This window comes from Dendropsophus ebraccatus, chromosome 10 (genome assembly GCF_027789765.1).
Source record: "Dendropsophus ebraccatus isolate aDenEbr1 chromosome 10, aDenEbr1.pat, whole genome shotgun sequence".
Classification (NCBI taxonomy): Eukaryota; Metazoa; Chordata; class Amphibia; order Anura; family Hylidae; genus Dendropsophus; species Dendropsophus ebraccatus.
In genome coordinates this window covers 17,695,160-17,714,734 of record NC_091463.1, presented here as the reverse complement: position 1 = coordinate 17,714,734, position 19,575 = coordinate 17,695,160, and the positions used below count along the sequence as shown (strand labels likewise).

Genomic DNA, 19,575 nt, shown 5'->3' with positions numbered 1-19,575 from the left:
GTGAACGCACCCTTAATGGGGATTGTGAACTGCAAATGGCCGCGACCTGACGTCCATCTTGGATAAATTCCAAAAACTGTCAGTTCACAGTTCTGGCTACTCGTGGGTCCCAGACACCACCCAATTCACTTAACTGTGGTGTAACACAGTTCAGACAGCATTATCCGGCTATCTTTGGTGGCCTGTGTCAACCACACAATGACTGGTTTTGGGAAAATATCCGCCATCTTTTTCTATGCCTGTACAACCCCACATAGGCCCAGGTGGCAGCTTTCTTACTTCGCGGCACTTCAGTCACCCACGGTGCAGGAAACAGCAACACCGCTGCATTCAGTGACAGATTTCCTCTGCAGAGCGTCGCTCCCAGTAACACGCTGTGCAGGTGGAATCCATAAAGGAGTCACAACCTTATGCTGTTTGATGGGTCATCATACCATCACACAATATCGTGGGAAACCCCTTTAAGGCCTCCTACCCACTGGAGTGTATTTTCCCAGAATTTTCTTTACCCTGTAAAGAATGCCAGAAGTATTTTTAGTGGCTTTTTAAATTTGACATTGTTCACAATTTTTTTTTTTGCCTCCTTTACATTACATAGACTGGTCTTGTTGCCTATAGCAACCAGTCGATCTTTATGTTACTAAAGCCAGATTATTGTTGGTTGCTATGGGCCACATTATGGCATATGGCCCGCCAACCTTGACTAACCAATAATCCACCCATGACAGATACTTAGGGCCACATGTATCATCCGGCGAACGGATGATTTTTGGCGGAAAGTGCCGATTTACGTATTTTTTTATACGCAAATGGCCGATTTGCGAATAAAATATTCGCAAATCGGCACTTTCCGCCGAGTACGCCAGGGGGCGGAAAAGGGGCGGAAAGTGGGCGGAACGGAGGGCGCGGACTCAGAGTCCGCGCGATTTATCATCCGTTCCGCCAAAATGTACGCCGAAAACCTACTCCAGTCCTCAGCTGGCGTAGGTTGTCGGCGGTGCGCAACGGCGCGCACTGGATTTATGTAGAGGCAGTCCGCCTCTACATAAATCTCCGTAGCGCCGGAGCTGCGGGGGCATTTTTACGTCCGGCGTAAAAAACGCCGGACTTAATAAGTGCCTCCCTTAGTCTGTCTCGCACTGAATGTTGTCATATGTTCGCCCATTTTAATACCTTAATGGTGGTTATCATTCGTTACTGAGCGTTCGTTTTGGCAGCCATGTTGTCTCTGACTGGAATCGTTGGATTTTATAGGAAGTCCATTATTAAGATACAAGTATTGATTATTCTGTTGTGTGAAGGGATGTGGCCTCAGATGTCGGGGAAGGTGACTTTATCTTTATTGCTGCTATTATCTACAGTTGAAGTTTATGATATGTATGTATAACACTGCGGCGGACCACGACAGGAAGCGACATCACAGAGCAGAGGTCATGCTTGTATTTATTGATAAGGTACAGAAACAAATCACCATCCAAATATAATAACAACTCTCATGACTTAAAGGGGTTGTCCAGGCTTACAAACATGGCAGTTATCTTCCAGAAACAGCACCACTCCTCTCCCCTGTTTGTGTGTGGTTTTATAGCTCAGTTCTATTGAATTTAATGGAGTTGAGTTAAAATACCACAAATAACCTGAGGACAGGGGTGGCACTGTTTTTGCAGAAAGTAGCATAGGCTAAAATGCCATATAAGAGAATTATTAAGTTCCATGCTTTGCTCCGTGCGTATGTCTCCACAGTCTCCTCTCCGCCTCTTCTATTCGCGGTTTACATTTTTTCTTTATTTGTAGAGTAATCATGATGCTGACTCCGCCAGGTAGATAAGACTGCGCTATAACAAACACCAGTCTCCTCATTATTGACTCCATTGACCTGCGTGCGGTCATTAAAGTCTTGTGTTTGCAGCATGCACCATGGTTGGCGTAACTCTGTCGACATGCCAGGGAGGTCGGAAGCCATTGTGGTCACGTTATTCACAAGGTCCCATAAACAAGAGGAAGGTGGCCATTTTTTGTTCTTAACGTCTATGATTGCTGTCATTGTATAGGAACATTCATGATTGCTGTCAGGTAAATGTGATCTGTCAGTTTGAGTGGATTTGAACTGCGTCATCACAGGTAATGATGCCCATACACCTTCAAGGGCTATCGGCTACGAATGGTGAAGTGTTCATGTGTTCTGAATGTAGGCTTGTAAACTCCTGCCATACGTCCTTGATAGCGGCATATCTCTCCAAGGACAAAGGGATTGGGCAGTTGATATACATTATAACTGATCCTTCTCTCCTCCACCATTGGCTAGTCCGGCCTAAATCATTAGGCTCAGAAGACTTTTATTAAAAGACTATTAAAAAAATCTTCTAGTACTAATCAGCTGCTGTATGTCTTGCAGGAAATGGTGTTTTCTTTCCAGTCTGACAGTTCTCTCTGCTGCCACCTCTGTCCATGTCAGGAACTGTCCAGCGCAGTAGCAAATCCCCATAGAAAACCTCTCCTGCTCTCCAGACTGGAAAGAATCCACCACTTCCTGCAGGACATACAGTACTGGAAGCACTAGATTTTTTATTAGATGTAAATTACAAATCTCATTTTCTGGCACCAGTTGATTTGAAAGAAATTTGTTTTTGGTGAACTGCCCCTTTAAAGGGAACCTGCTATTGAATATGCTGTCCTTTCTGCAGACATTATGTTGTAGGGGAGGATGAACTGAGCAGATCGATATAAAGTTTTATGGAAAAAGTTCCAGGATAATGTGTCACTTATTCATGTAAATCTCTGCACATTCTGGCCTAAGTAGTCAAGTGGGTGGTCCTACTCAGTGATTGACAGCTCTCTGTATAGGTGTGCATACAGACAGCTGTCAGTAGGAAGTGGTTAATAGGAAGGACCACCCACTTGGCAACTTAGCCCAGCGAGCACATACATTTACATGAATAAATGACAACTTATCCTGGAAGTTTCCCCATAATGTTATATATCAATCTGCTCAGCTCCTCACACCCTATAACATTTTCTATCCCTTTAACCCCTCCCTGTCCATAGAAAACACACATAAGTGTTTGTGTCATTGAGACGTTGTCACATGACCATAGTCCCCTCTCATGGCAGGGGAGGGTTGGCTCCCTCTGACTAGAACGTCACTGCATCTCCACTGCTATCCACCTTTCAGTTTTATCCACCGCCTCTGTTTATTTGTGGTTAGAGGGAATGATCGCGATTCGCTAAGTGTTTGCCATCTCCCTGTGTATTCACCAAGTGCCCTCTAAGCCCATGGCAAACATTAGCTGTAGGCATTTCATGCATGTTTCATTGTTCAGCCTCCGATTCTCCAGAGGTTTTCCTAATTTGCTGGGATTTATTCGGCGTATGCTCTGAGGCGCCGCGTTACTAACTTGATAAGCAACCCCTCGCTGTGCCAGCAGGGCTGCCAAGGCTTTGCCTGGCGGTTTATTTGCCATGCCCACTTGGCAGCTGGGAGGCTGCACTTAGCGACCACAGTGAAGAACTGGGATGATGGACTACTTCTCATCGGGGGGGAAGGCTCCTCCTAGCGTTGGCATCAAGGAGCGATGAGACGGCGCAGAGGAACGTGATTAATGATTTGCCGCTACTATTCCCATATGGTTCAGTCGCATCCTGCTACTGAGGGAATCTGTAGGCTGCTCTCTGCAATGGCGACCCATGGAGTAACAATAGTGTCTTACCTACATCCGCACAAATCAACAACAATAGAAAGCCATGCAGTTTGCTGTGTTGAGGAGTATTCTGCTTACAGACAGTGAATATAAACGTTCACGCTCACACTTATGCTGCATTTACACGGAACGATTATCGTGCGGATTTGCACGATAACGATCGAATTCGAACGATAATTGTACGTGTAAACGCAGCGAACGATCAAACGACGAGCGAGAAATCGTTCATTTTGATCTTTGAACATGTTCTTAAATCTTCATTCGTCGTTCGCAAAAAATTCGCAGATCGTTCCGTGTAAACAGTCGTTCACCTATTTTACCTATGTGCAAGATAGGCTTAAGCGATCGCAAAATGATCCGTCGATATATCGTTCCGTCTAAACGCTGATTGTTATAAAAGAAACTTCGAATTCATTAATCGTACGATCGGGCGAATTATCGATCCATGTAAACCCAACATTAGCGTTAAACATTACTCATCTGATGGGTTTGTTACTGGCTCAGTGCAAGACTACAACTCCCATCATGTCATGACAGCCCTCCCAGCGATACATTCTATTCTTGTGGCTCTTCAGCTGTTGCAAAACTACAACTCTCATCATGCTGTGACCACCTAAAAGGGGGTACAGGAATAAGTGGGCACACAGTGGAGATAGTCCATTACCGCATAAAGAGTACAGAGCTGAGTATGTCAGGGTATTCTCCCGTACAGCCTGAAAACAGATTGTATTGCTGGATCGAGGGCTGGTGTTCTCCCTGAGCTGTCAGGAGTTTGCTATGCCTGACATGAGAAGCGCCCGGCTCACCGTCAGCCCTGGATCTTACATCACGGCTGTTGACATTGTGATCCGGTGTGTCAGGGTATCCCGCATATTTCCTGCATTCTGCTGCCTGTATTGTCTTCTATTTATAACCTATTGCATGCGTTATTGCACTAGTCACCCAGAGGAATTCAGGCAGCGGCCCATTGTCACCGTGCAGGATGTGACATTGCGGCCTGCTCAGTCCTGTCCGCAGACTGCAGGTCTCTATTCCCTCATAACAACTGCAGGTAGTGGCACATCCCTGCCTAGTCCTGGTGGAGATAGGGACGCCATGATTACACGTCACCGAGGACTGCAGTGTACTATGGAGGCTGAATAGGTAAGAGTATGGGATACATGATTATCTATCTCATATCTATTGTGTGTATGTATATAGATATATATGACATATAGATATATCTTTCTTATTTTGTTCTATACCAGGGTACTTTAGATATGTGTAAACTAAAACCGTCGTTTTCATCAGAGACCGCAACCTTAAGCCCATCAGCTGTTGCAAAACTACAATTCCCATCATGTCGGGATAACCGAAGCTTTACCTGAGAGGAATTTGTAGTATTGCAACAGTTGGAGGACTAAAGCCTCCCCAACCCTGATCTAATGTATTGGGGGGGGGTGTCCAACTCTGATGGAGTATGGAGGGGACAGACTGTATTTAAATTGCTTGATCCCTTTGTTCTCAAGGAGGTAAGCTGCTTTCCAGAAATGTCTGGAGGTAGCTGTAGCTCCATGTTCATGAGGGGATGAAGGTAGATCACTTTAGTGTTTTCACTTCTGGTCTCTAGACCCCTGGCTGGTAAACAGATACAAACAGGCGTCCATATTACTCTGGTGTGACAGCGGCCTTATTTAGCTGAAGTGACCCTAGTACCAGACACGGCCCCATAGACAAGGGTAATCCTGTCTGCAAAAAGAGACCCTTCTTTTCTGGTGTCATAAACGCCCATAAAATGGCAGATAGACCAGTAATGAATATGTTAACCTACACTTCTGTCCCCATTTATCTGTATGGTACCGTATAAAGCTTTATTACCGCTGGAGCAAGATCATTACCAATATATTTTCTTCATAGAAAAAAAGTTAATTTCATGCAACATTTCCTCTTAGTGATCGGCTGTTCTTATTGCCAAGGAGATGTGACATCCCAACAATTAACAGAGTGAAATTATTCTCTGTGGTTCCTTGCAGAATAGTCGAGCCCTCTAAGGGCCTGTTCACACAGAATGTCTTTCCAGAGGGGGGAAAAATACATGCAGACATTAGGAGGGGGAGCCACTGATTTTTGCCTGGGCGGCAGTCGGCCGGGATCACCCACGCTGCAATGCATACAGGTCACCGCAGCAGTTCTCTGTTGGTCTTGTGGTATTGTAACTAAACAAGGGTTTTAATCCAAAATACTGTACGCCCATTGACTATCAATTTCTTGTATATGCTGGCAGGCACTTGATTGCATTGTAGCCACAACATCTGGGGTATGGATGACTCCATCCGGCATGTTTTAAATTTCTTTAATATTTGGCAAATTTGAAACTTGTGAGGTTTATTTCATATGAATTTCTCAAAATGTCGTCCAATTTTAAAACCCTTACACTGCTTTGTCTCATACTGTTGTACTACTGCTACTACTACCCATACACACTGCACATCGCTTGCCTTATCCATCATGTCCCATACTGTACTACTACTACACACCGCACATCTCCTGCCTCATCCATCATGTCCCATACTGTACTACTACTACCCCTACACACTGCACATCGCTTGCCTCATCCATCATGTCCCATACTTTACTACTACCCCTGCACACTGCACATCTCCTGCCATATCCATCATGTCCCATACTGTACTACTACCCCTACACACTGCACATCTCCTGCCTCATCCATCATGTCCCATACTGTACTACTACTACCCCTACACACCGCACATCTCCTGCCTCATCCATCATGTCCTATACTGTACTACTACCCCTACACACAGCACATCTCCTGCCTTATCCATCATGTCCCATACTGTACTACTACCCCTACACACTGCACATCTCCTGCCTTATCCATCATGTCCTATACTGTACTACTACCCCTACACACTGCACATCTCCTGCCATATCCATCATGTCCCATACTGTACTACTACTACTACCCCTACACACCGCACATCTCCTGCCTTATCCATCATGTCCCATACTGTACTACTACTACTACCCCTACACACTGCACATCCCCTGCCTTATCCATCATGTCCCATACTGTACTACTACTACCCCTACACACCGCACATCTCCTGCCTTATCTATCATGTACTATACTGTACTACTACTACTACCCCTACACACCGCACATCCCCTGCCTTGTCCATCATGTCCCATACTGTACTACTACTACCCCTACACACCGCACATCTCCTGCCTTATCCATCATGTACTATACTGTACTACTACTACTACCCCTACACACCGCACATCCCCTGCCTTATCCATCATGTCCCATACTGTACTACTACTACTACACACCGCACATCTCCTGCCTCATCCATCATGTCCCATACTGTACTACTACCCCTACACACCGCACATCTCCTGCCATATCCATCATGTCCCATACTGTACTACTACCCCTAAACACTGCACATCTCCTGCCTCATCCATCATGTCCCATACTGTACTACTACCCCTACACACCGCACATCTCCTGCCTTATCCATCATGTCCCATACTGTACTACTACCCCTACACACCGCACATCTCCTGCCTTATCCATCATGTCCCATACTGTACTACTACTACCCCAACACACCGCACATCTCCTTCCTCATCCATCATGTCCCATACTGTACTACTACTACCCCTACACACCGCACATCTCCTGCCTTATCCATCATGTCTTATACTTTACTACTACTACTACCCCTGAATAATGCACATATCCTGTCCATACTGTACTGCTACCCCTACACAGCCGCACATCTCCTGTCCATACTGTAGTACTACTACCCCTACACAGCCGCACATCTCCTGTCCATACTGTAGTACTACTACCCCTACACAGCCGCACATCTCCTGTCCGTGTTCTATACTGTACTACTACTACCCCTACACAGCCGCACATCTCCTGTCCATGTTGTTCTGTGCTGTACTGCCCTCCGCTCAATACAGCAAAAACAATCTTAGAATCTGGGAGACATCATGATGACATTTCTAGGCCCTCTGGGCACTTTCCATTCAGATCCCATTTATTCTGACTGAATTGGACCCAGACCCCGGTCAGTAAATCCTCCGTTGTCTTTGTGGCCGCAGCCTTATTGCAGCTGTGTTATTTGTTCTCTAATCTTTTGTTTTTATAGTTCCCATGTGATTTCTTATCTATTATATTTGCTGCTGTTTTGGGCAGTCGGGTTAGGATCTTATGCACGAGATGGATATTTGGTAAATCTTCGTGACTTTGAGCAGTGACACATAGGGAAATATGGTAAGACAATGCTGCATTGTTCCGGCACAATGCTTGGAAGAGTTGTATCATTGTGACGGCTGGGGGACATCCACGTGCAGGCAGCTGAGTGTCACGTTGTGGAGTGTCAAGGCCTGGAGCTGCTGTGACACATCCCCGCACATCAGATCGTTCCTGTCTGGCAGCGCTGGATCTGTGCGCTCGCCTTGAGCTCTATGGAAATCGTCGTTCTTGGAGTTTCCATTACGATTCATTAACCTACGCTTTCTGTGCATTGCCTTATCCTTCCTATAAAGCAGAGCCATTCTTAAAGGGGCTGTCCAGATCAGACCACCTTCTTGTAAAATACTCTACAAGGGCATGGTAATGTTATAGAGGGCGTTCTCTGCAATTACTACTCTCTGTGGGACCACTGGCATTTTTAAAGTGATGGCCGCCCACTGATTTCTGTAGAAGTTGGTACGTTGCCATTCTCAAGGGTTTATCGAACATCGATCCTTGATCCTGTGATCTAAAACCCTTTTAAATGGCTAGTCTGTCTGGATTCCAGGAAAGCTGGGTGACAATGTGTAATGTGTAGGGGATTTGTATAGCTTTTATATGGCTGTCTGTAACGTACAGGCAGTTTTGCACTCATGTTATCACCCGCTTTTCCTTCTAGGCCCTTTGAAGTATTAGGAGGGGGGAGGGGGGAAGCTGCACCCTTATTAGCCAAAGAAGACAGGACCTAATCAATGGGCAATAAAGCCAATGATCAGCTAGTGGTAAGGATACCCCCTTGTAGATAAGTGGCCAGGGATACCCCCTTGTAGATAACTCAAATTGCATAAAGTATCAAACGAATAGTGTGTTGATTTCCAGCATGCTGCAAAATCAGTCGGCGGTTTGAAAAGACGTCGTCTATGTACCGTCTCTAGACTTGCCACAGGCCTACAATAACCTGGAGAGGGTACAAATACAGCACTATGGGTTGTAGTAAAGTGGTGCACCCTCTTTAGAGCCCCAGAAGCCCTTGCACAATGGTGCTGCCCCGTGCTGTTTTGCAGAGCCCATTTTAGACAGGTGCACTCCCCACCCCCCTCCTTCCCAGGCAGTGCAGCTTTCACTAGGAGATGCAGGTCTCAGCTGGTGGCAGTGTGACAGGCAGCAGGAAGGGAAAGCATAGCAGGGTAGGGCTGAAGAACAGGAAGAGCCGGCACAGCACTCTGCAGTCACACGCTCACATGGAGACACTATGGTGGGGATCCACACCTTTCTCAGTAGCTGTCAGTGCAGCTGTTATTTCCTATGGATCCTGCTACGCCGCCTGTCTGCACGGTATGGTGTATTCCTCATCTCTATTCTTCTCTCTGACCTTCCTGTCACTTCTTTTCTTTATGTACCTTCCATTACTTCTTGTCATCCCGCACTATCCCAGTCTATTCTGCTCAGTCAGTGTCTGCTCTCTCTCCCCAGTCCCAAAACTTTTCCCTTCTCCTATAATGGCGTATGGAGCCTGTGCTCCACTTGGTCACGTTGGTTATCACCTATTGCATTAACCCTTGTGTATTCTCTCATTCTTTATATACTTATATGTACTAGTACCAATATTTACACTATGGTGCGCCAAAACTGACTTCTCCAGTTACCATCAGCGTTAATCCGTCTGATGGAGAGGACCCCCGCTATCTCATTTTTCACCCCCCCCCCCCCCCCCACACACACACACACTGTTCTTTGTAAGTTCCTATCTGTATCATTGCCCCCAGTATCATCATGATGTCCTCTCATGTGTGACTTCAGTACAATTTGCCCTGTAGGGGGCAGACTATATACGTTTATAACAACGAGAACACGACTACTAAAGTTGCTTAGAAGTGATGGATTTTTCAAAACCATATTCACCTTTGCAGGTTGCAATAGAGGGTTTTCGGGTGGCCACAAAGCATGTTTTATCCTGCGGCCCTACAGCTGTTGCAAAACTACAACTCCCATCATGCTAAAGGCTGTCCAGGCGTGATGGAAGTTGTAGTTTTGCAACAGCTGGAGGGCCACAGGTTCCCCATCCCTGCCCTTTTTGTAGTCCACTTCTCCACTTGACAATGTCTGGAGTTTTTTGCTAAAAAAAAAATTAAATAAATTAGGAGATACGGGTTCCATGAACAGGTTTGCAAAAGGATCCAGGTTCATCCCTCCTTGGAATCTGTAAAGCTCCGCGCAGTTTGCCGCCCCGTCTTACAGCATTGTTTTTAGTCTTGCCTCTTTTAGCCCATAGCTATAGAAATAACACCCATCCGACTTTGTTTCTCACCTCCAGCCACTTGTATTCAGTCACTTGATTTTTTTTTCTCTTTGTCACTTTGGAGGAATTACGCTCAGTGTGGAGCGGGACAAACACAATAAGGAAAAGCAAACGAGTGCAGAGCTGCCCACTTTAAGGATTAGCCAACTGTGAATAGTCCAAAGCTGGAGGGGAGGGGGTGGGGGGGATTGTTCTTTTCTGCTTTTACCCGTCATAGTAAATGAAGATCTATTAAAAGATGACAGATTAGACTTTTCCTGCCGTCAGTGTGTTCACTCCTGCTGAGTGTTATGTAAGGGACGGGGCGGGCATGAGTGACTCATACAGGTGGCACCAGCTTGTAAGCTGCACACGGCCATTGGTGAGCAGTTCAGTCCAGGTCCTTGCATATAACTCTTACTACTTAGTGGTTGTATGATTTACCCCCCACCAGTGCATCGCTGGATTCAGGCTGGGGCACCCTTTCTAATACAGTTGCCTGACAGTATCAGATTTACTATTTTAAGGGATATATATATATATATATATATATATATATATATATATATATATATTATACATGCTCAGTGTTACCTTTTGTATCACTGTGAGGCAGTATTCCCCAACCCAAAACTACAACTCCCATGATGCTTTGGACACATCTTACAGCGGTGTACCTCCAACCTGTGGTTCTCTATCTGTTGCAGAACTACAACTCCCATCATGCCTGCACAAAGCTTTGGTCTTGTGCTCTAAGTGCTCGATCCCTTTGGATGTGTGCCTTAACGCACTGTTCCCACAACTTGTGGCCCTCCATCTGTAGCAAAACCACAACTCCCATCACGCACTGACAGCAGAAAGCTGGTTGGGCAATAGAACGTTGGGATGGATCAGAGGCTTTCAGGGCATGCTGGGAGTTGTAGTATTGCACCTTGTAGGTTGGAGAACACTGGTGTAAATCTGTAGTTTCTCCCACTGTCAGGACTTGCTGGGAGTTGTAGTTTTGGAACAGCTGGAGAGTTGCAGGTCGGGGATGACTGCTTTAGTGAATGATGAATGGAAAACTGTATTAACATAGTGGTGAAAGTATAATTTCAGCAAGAATTCATATATGTATTTATATATAGTATTTATATGTAGATATATATATTTCCCATTTTCCGGTTTCCATGGTGATGAGTACTCGTAACCCATCATGTCTATTCTTCCTTCTGTTCTTCCTCCTCTCTTTTTTTTTTTTTTTCTTTTTTTTTCACTCCTCCTATTATAACCATGGCAACCCTATTCATCGCCATGGCAACTGCATCCTCGGCTGGTTGAGGCTCTGCTGAAAAGATGCTGCCCTCCCTGCCAGGCTGGCTCTCTGTGGGTGCACATTAGGGCTGCAGAGTGCGGGGGATCCAGTTTATTACCATTGTAGCTGATGTATACTTATCTCCCCCCTCCTCCCCATTCATGGAGCCGTCCTTACAGCTGGGGGCTTTCCAGTGAAATGTCACATGCCTGTGAAGCTAATATAGCTCCACGTGACGCCCACTTGGGGTCAGAGCGCGGGGCATGCCGCCCCTCCTGGCACACACAGGAGCAGTAGCCATGGCTGATTGCTGCTTTCTTGTATAGAGGAGTCGCTGACTTTTAACCCCGTCCTGAGTCTGGGAGGAAAGCGAGTCTGCAAAGTTGTATGCTGGAGATCATATCCCTGGCATCACCCACATCCCCCCCCCCCCCCCCCCCCCCCCCCCCCCCCCCGCCTCAGCTCACCATTCACGTGCCCGGGTATAATCGGAGATTCTTATCTCATCAGTTCACACCATTTGTGTAGTTTGTGTGGTTCCTTCCTGTCCTATTCCTGGTGCCCCCCTTCTCGGGCCGTCGTGGACTGCTCCACCCCCCTTTTGGCTGCTGTCACTGTTGTGTTCAGCTAAGAGGCGGCAGTGCCGCCGATCTGCGAGAAGGGGGAACATCTGTATACTGGACAGTAGTCGGGGGTCATCATCCACGCCGCTCTTCCATCTACCAGCAGCATGTGGTGCCTACACTGTGCATCCGACCGGACCCCCAGGATATTGCAGCATGGTCTCTGGTAGGATATCAGCTTGTTGGGATGTGTTGTACGGTGGTCTTCACAGTGTGTCTTCTCTCTATATGTATCTGTATACATAGGGATATATGTATACAGATCCCTGTGAGGGTTATAAGCTTCATAGGGATGCAGCAGAGATGATTTTGTTGTTGCGGTGGGTTTAGTTATGCTTAAAGCCAAGGTAACTCATTGCAAAGAGTATCTGCAAGTGCATGTCTATGTAAGCCCCCCTCTGCCTGCACGGCGGGTGTACACCTGCACAAGTAGCGCTTGCGTCACTTAGCAAACTACTGATCCCTGTGACAGCCTGTCACTAGGATGGATGGCCATAGGGAACGGAGTGTATAGACTCCGCCGGCAGCCATGGACCCTACCGTTACAATGACCAGCGATTGTTGGAGAATGCAAAAAAAAAAAAAGTGGCAACGGAGGGGCGTGTTAACCCTTTGACTGCCAGGGATGTGCCAGATTGTACGATGCAGGGTAAGAGTTAAGCAGTAAGATTCCTTGCCGAGCTCTGCGCCTATTACTAATGTAGGAGCCTGCAGGGTTCACTTGAAAAAACACACAGATTAGGCAGAGGAACATTCCTGCCGTCCTTGGAGACCCTTAATGCCTTTCTTCCTTTTGCAAATTGCAAACTTGGAACGGCACAACATTTTAAATTTTTTTTTACCCCTCCCTGGAAGCCACATATTCACATATCACATAGGGAATAGATCTGCTGCTTCTGTGATTGAACTGAAGACCCTTTATGTCCGTTACATGGTGCCCTTTAATACGTCACGGGATGTAGATAAAATGTATTTTAGTATGGGATGTATATGGCGTATCTGAGATTCCAGGAGCAGCGTACAGTATGTGGCATCCCATTGTAACGCCAATCCAGTGTTGCTCCGTTTTGGCATTGGAATAGCCTGCCAAGCGTTGGCACTCGCCAAGACATCTGCTTCTGTGTTATTTGCTGCCAGGCTTGTTTGGGCTACAAGAAGCGGATGTCTCTGCCTAACATCCTGTTGTGAAGCCTCGTTCCTCAGCCAGCGGTCTACTCTGACCATCACCCGAGGCACGCTGAAGGGTTAACTCTGCAGCGGCATTATAGCGTGGCATCTGGTGACCTTGGATAAGTGACTTTCCTGTGTTTCAGCCATCATCATGTTGTATACTGGGCCACCAACAGAATAAATGGCTTTCAGATGTTCACAACCTATATGGGGGGGATGTTATCCCTGGCGTCTTTTAATGGTTGAACAGAATAGACTTTGTTCTTCACTTGCAATAGAATAAGTTATCCATTCCATGTGCGGCTGTAAATGTCTACCCCCCCTCTATTACACATTGCCAGTCTGGGCTTGTTAATATGTATTCTACACCGACATAACGCCATTGGCCACTTATGTATGAACCAGGAGGTACTGGATGAACAGAAATTAGTTATGATCATCTGGCCTAGCCATCGTGTAGCCTGCGGGTAAACCATTTCTGTGATGTGTTTGGGTACAGGGTTACGTCACCTTTAATAGTCTGGCAGTTTATCCATGAACCAGGAAGAGCAGGATGTACACTGTCGTAAATCCTGCCTTGTGGTTATCCTAGGTACATAGTGCTGCATCTGGGGCTATGATCTAGGAAGACTTCCTGGAATATCTGAAAATGTTGAAGTTCAAATGAGGAACATGTAGGCAAATTTCCATCGTGCCCCTATTCCTGGGTGACGGGTCACGTGGTGGAAATGCAAGATTTATTACTTAGGTTCCAACGGAGGATTTATACAATATGTCCAGCCAATTCTAGGCTGAAATGCAATTTTTATTTTTTAGCAAGGCCACAATCTACGCTCTGCCATTTATAACACTGGGGTCTATAGATACTTGGGCCTGGATGTGATTTCTACCCTCGTCCCAGTATTCAGCCCCACAAACTCTAAAATTAAAAGGTTCCAGTGGTTGGCACTAACACTGAGATTTCATCAGGTCCAGCCCACCGTCTAACGTGTATGGGGGTCTCCCCACTTTCTCCTGATATATGATGTCAGAGGAGAGAAGGATCCACTAGGTTCAATTTTACCTGCCCTATCCTTTTGATCTAGGAGGAATAAGCTTCCATCAGAGGAGTCTGGCAGCGGCTTACCCCTCCTCTCTCAGTTTAGATGATATGAATGCTCAGCGGAGCCTAATGGTCATGTGTATGGAGGGATCTGGAAACTAGCGATCTATGTTTTTCTGTGAACTGCCTCTTTTTTTTCTTTTTCTGCTATTGCAAAATTACAATTTCCAGGATGTCGGGACATTATGGGAGTCGTAGGTTTGTAACAGCTGAAGGGACACGAGTTGGAGAACACAATTAGGTAAACTAATATGTAACGGTAGCCATAAACAACAGGATAGCTGTTGGCTGAAGTTATCTCTCCAGGCCCCCCTATACATGTCAATGTCCAGCTCCATGTTCTGAGAGAAGGCAGAAAAGCCACTACCAGAGTTCCCTGATGATGGCTTATCTCCTTAAGAACAAAATGATCTGTCTGTTAAAATCCAACGTGCCTAATCCTTCTCTCCTCTGACATTTGTTGTGGGAGGGTTGGGAGGCCATCATACACAATAAATGGTCAGCCGCTCCTGCCAAAGTCTAGGTTCAGCCAACACACATCTGATGTATGTAGCAGTAGAGCTGAGCAAATCCACAGTAAAATTCCTTCAAGCTGGATCTAATGAATCAGCAGTCGATTTAGGCCTTATTCACACGTTCCGTAATTTACGGATCCGTATTTACGGATCCGAGTTAGTGCACATTGAAGTCTATTGGGCTATTCACACGATCAGTAGCAGAAATGGATGAAAATCAATCCGTAAAAAAAAAAGGACATGTTCTAGTGCGGACCCATTTTTTTTGCGGATCCTTTCATTGAAATCAATTGGTTACGGATTGTTTACGGATTGTAACATGTTGGCATCCGTATTTCCGCAAAAAAAATCCGGATGAAGTGCATTGAAAAGCAATGAGTAGTTAAAAAATGGAAATACGGATGGAATACGGATGTCCAATCCGCAATTTCTCACGGGTTGTTTCAGGACCAGAAAAAAATACTGAACGTGTGCATAAGGCCTTAGTCTCCCGCTTTTAGAATGTTCCGACCAACAGAGAAGTGTAGTATGAAAATATGGACTGTCTCATCCCAGACTCCTCCTAAGGATTCGAAACACTTGGAAATTAGAAGAACTTTTACGAGATGACATAATTAGACGTCTGAGGCCTTAGATTCGTGTTCTGTAGACTCCCTCTGCTCTACTGGCTAGTTTTAAGTTGTAATATTGGTAATGACCCTAACACTGATCGTGCCCACATTCATTGCCCCAGTGCTGGACAGCTTCAGTGCCACTTTTGTGCCCGTGCCAATCTGCAGTGTACAGTAAAGTAGGTGCTAAATCACAATCTGATGAGACCATCTTGTGTCAGCATCTTCACCACATCGGTAGTTACAGCGTACAGAGATATGTCATTGGCTTAGATGTCGTGGCATCTTAGATGTGCCTTGGTGCCCTGTGCCGTGAAGCTTGACTGGCATAAATACAGTGCCTGTCTTTCTACCACATTGTCGTCATCTGCTCCGTGCTCAGCGGTCCATTGAGAAGGGTTTTTTTATGGCTAGCAGCGGGCTATTAGTTCTTTTCTGTCTTGTACGGGGGTTGATGTATAGGGTGTATCTGCTGGAACCTATAGCAGTCAGCTCTCTCGCAGTCCTGCCTCCTTCTGAAAACATTGAGGCTATAAATACCTCCCCACCTCCTTGAGTTTTATTGGATGCTTCCAGGCTCCTACGCAGGCAGAGGGTGATGGAAGAGAGATCGCAAGGAGGGTCGATTTGGCTTCTGGTACAGAGAAATAAAAAGGATAAAAGGACCTAATGTGAGAATCTACCTTCTGCCACATTTTGCAGGAGGCGCTAGATTCTTAATGGGCTAAAATTAGAAACTGTTTCTTTACTGCCTGCCAACTCTTCTTGGTGCATACGGTGACTGTAATTTTCAAGGGGAAATCTCTTAAAGGGGTTCTCCATGTCTCTGCTTGTTAGAAGGGTCCCAAACCAATAAGCAAATATGCACTGTCCTAGTACCCAAATCCCAGCTATAAAAGGATAAAGCTGTGGTGTGGCTGAGGAGTCTGTGTCTAAAACTGAGGTAATATGGATGTGCAGTGGTTAACATTGCCACTCCTACATGGGTTACATATCAAGGAGGTATAGAGCTACTGGTCACATGACCTTCTCTCAGGCAGCTTCTACCAAAATTGTGGTCAGAGGGTGGAGTCTCCCAAGTTCAACTTTTTTTTTCCAGATTTGGTAGCAGTCACCTTAACCTAAGACCAACCCTCTCTCCCTAGAAGGCTGAATTATTCTGGTCAGTCCTGGCGACACCGGCAGTGTGTTAATCCACTCAGTTTGGTAAGGGTTCGGGGTCTAGTTGGCCTCCATTTCCCAATTAAAACCTGCTAGAAGCTAGATTTCAAATGACTTGTATGCTCCAAAAGCTGAGATCTCATTCCAGATGCTGTCTTAGGGTACGTGCACACTACGGAATCACGGCGGAAAACCCATTGCGGATTCCGCAACTTGCACTCGCTCACAGACCTTGGTGGCCGCGCACACGTACCCTAAGACAGATGTGAGTTTAAATTGCGGTAATCATGGCAGCGTGCAGACTTCTAAAACAATTATTGGTCTCAAGTCCACGTTAAGAGGGCAGATGGACTCTAAATATCCAGTTCCTAAGCTGAACGAGGAGATTGGATAGACAGAAGAGAGCAAAGCTGTGCAAGGACTCTTCTGCAACACTTGCCTCTTTGTAGGCTTCCAGTCAGAGTTAGTGCCTAGTGCCTTCCATGTCACTGCTGTCCTTAGCATACACCCTACACTAGGGTATTGTGCCATACCTAACAGTAAGTAAAGTCCAGAGAGAGAGACTCTTTGTAACCAGTAAACTTTGACAGCAATTTTTGGCACATTTGCATGTGTCCTATTGTACTGATTGCTGGCAACCTTATTTAGGGACTGCCAACTCCGACATAGTGTTTGCTCCAGGCCTTGTATAAGAAAGGACATTATTTGTAGGATGATCGTGTATAGCATATAGTGTTAAATATATAGTATAATAAAAGTTTCTACAGCCCTTCTGAAAAATGTTAGTTTGCGATGGCAGGCGTACCTTATGGACAGCAATCTGTGCTCACTGTGGACGTCAGATCCATACGCCCGGCTGAGGGCCAGATTTCGCCCTCTCAACAGATGGGGTGAGGAGGTGGCTGAACTATGTGTTTTCCGTTCCCTGTTGCACCTAAAGTTCACGTTGCTGACTGCACCTCTATCTATTCAGTCTATTAGATAAGTCAGAAGCATAACCCGTATGTCTATCATGGAGATTTTGTGGGTTTAGACCAATGGAAATCTCTTCTGTTCTTTTCCATATGGATTCATTCATCGATGGTCCTCCTATGTCGTTGACTTTAAATGAGCTCAGGTTTGGCCGTAGTCACTTTATGTGGTTTGGTATGGCGAGATAGCATATCCTCATGTAATTTTGTTCTGTGTGTGTACCATGTATGTTTTTCTACTTTCTGCGTCTCTTGAACCATGCAATTTTGAATAAAGTTAACATTTTTCGTAAAAAAAAAAAATCTGTGTAGTTCAGTATTCAGATTACTATTGGGCAGGAACGTGCCATTTAGGCAACCTAAGGAACTGCCATGGGGTCAGGTTAGCCTCCTCCTACCCTAGTGGGTTATGCGGACCTGCACTGGACTACCTCTCTCTTCAGGTCATAGTGTGCTCATGCAAGGGGAATTATTGGGTTAGCCCCATGTACGTGGTACTTCTACTATGTACAATAGATATAGCCATAATAATGGGTTTCAAAAAGCGATGACATTTCAATGAAACGGATGCCAAAAGTTGGGTTTGAGGGCAACCTTCACTGGCCCAACCATCATGCAACTTTAGCGCTCCTATAATAAAGAATGTATTCCTGCATGCCATTGACGTGTTATTCAGTGATGCATGATGCAGCTCGGGATGTGCATGCAGAGACTGTGGTATAGATGGCAATGCCGCTGCTGTTATTACAAATGTGGCACTTTGACGCTATTTGTTTTCATAGCAATTATAGGATTGTGGGCCGGTGTCTCCATTGATGTGGTCAAAACCACAATTGTCATTTTACTTATGAGTAGCAAAGATGGCTTCTCACTTTCTTATCCATTCTCTCCCCACCCCTACCAGGCCGACCACCATTTCCACTATAGCTGCTTGTGTTTGAGACAAACATGGCCGCTTCCAGTCAGCAGAAAAAAGGTGTTAGAGGATACAGCCGCACGTATATTAGTGCAACTGGATATCCCTGTCTTGTGTAAACATGTATAATACCATCAATGTCTGCCTGACCTCACTATATGGTCATGCTTGTAAGGAACTGTCCGACATTGTTTTTGTACAAGGCTTCTATATCATTTCTCTGCATATAAGGAACCCCAGGCTTTTATGGCCATGTGACCAATGACAACCAATCAGAGTTCAGCTTTCTTTTCCTAAACTGCTTTGGAAGCTGTTCTGTGATTGGTTGCCATGGGCAATGTGTTTACTTTTTAGATGTGAATGGAGAATTTAGTGGAAAGTCACATACAGCAGTTTAGGTTGGGAAAGACAGGGATAAGTCCTTTCTTCATTATTATGAACTATATGAAAAACAACTGATTACCTATGTGCAACAGGGCTCCAGACTAAAAAATTTACCTGGGAGCCATTGGCTCCTAACCTGAAAAATTTAGGCGCCAAATAGAATATTTGGTCGCCAACATTTTAAACCATGTAAAATTAATGTTATGTTAAATGGGACTTACTGTGTGCAGAGGCCACGGCAGCCTCCTCCTCCTTTAGATTCTTTCTTTTCTTAGTTTGAAAACGTTCAACATGGAAACTTGCAACTTGACAACCACATACAGTCTGACTCAGTACTTCAGCTTCACTTGGCTAGCCTTTTAATGAGGCTTACTCTTCTGAACTTGAACTTAAATGGAACCTGTCGACCCCCGTGCCAGGGTGACAGGCTCCCAACCCCCCGTTAGAACCCCCTATACTCACCTCATCGCGCCGGGTCCCGCTTCTGAAGATGGCCGGGTCACGGAGATCTCAGCCGCTGCAGCCTGGCGTGTGCTGAGAGATGAGTCCAACGCTCATAGAAAATGACGGGAGAGTCCAGCGCTCCGTCATTCTCTATGA

At 45.7% G+C, this 19,575-nt stretch overlaps 1 protein-coding gene across 5 annotated transcripts in view; it reads left to right on the top strand.

The window, feature by feature from the left end:
* The window catches only part of IQSEC2 (IQ motif and Sec7 domain ArfGEF 2), a 142,312-nt gene that overhangs the window by 86,249 nt on the left and 36,488 nt on the right, over positions 1 to 19,575 (top strand). Inside the window, exon 1 of one of the 5 annotated variants that reach the window (XM_069943046.1) lies at positions 9,184 to 9,285. The exons of 3 other annotated variants lie outside the window; for them this stretch is intronic. In XM_069943046.1, the coding sequence (XP_069799147.1) occupies positions 9,203 to 9,285 (83 nt within the window). In that variant the 5' untranslated portion in view covers positions 9,184 to 9,202. Of the gene's footprint in view, positions 1 to 9,183; positions 9,286 to 12,098; positions 12,312 to 19,575 lie in introns of those variants that run through there. One more of the 5 variants, XM_069943047.1, reaches the window with a different exon arrangement.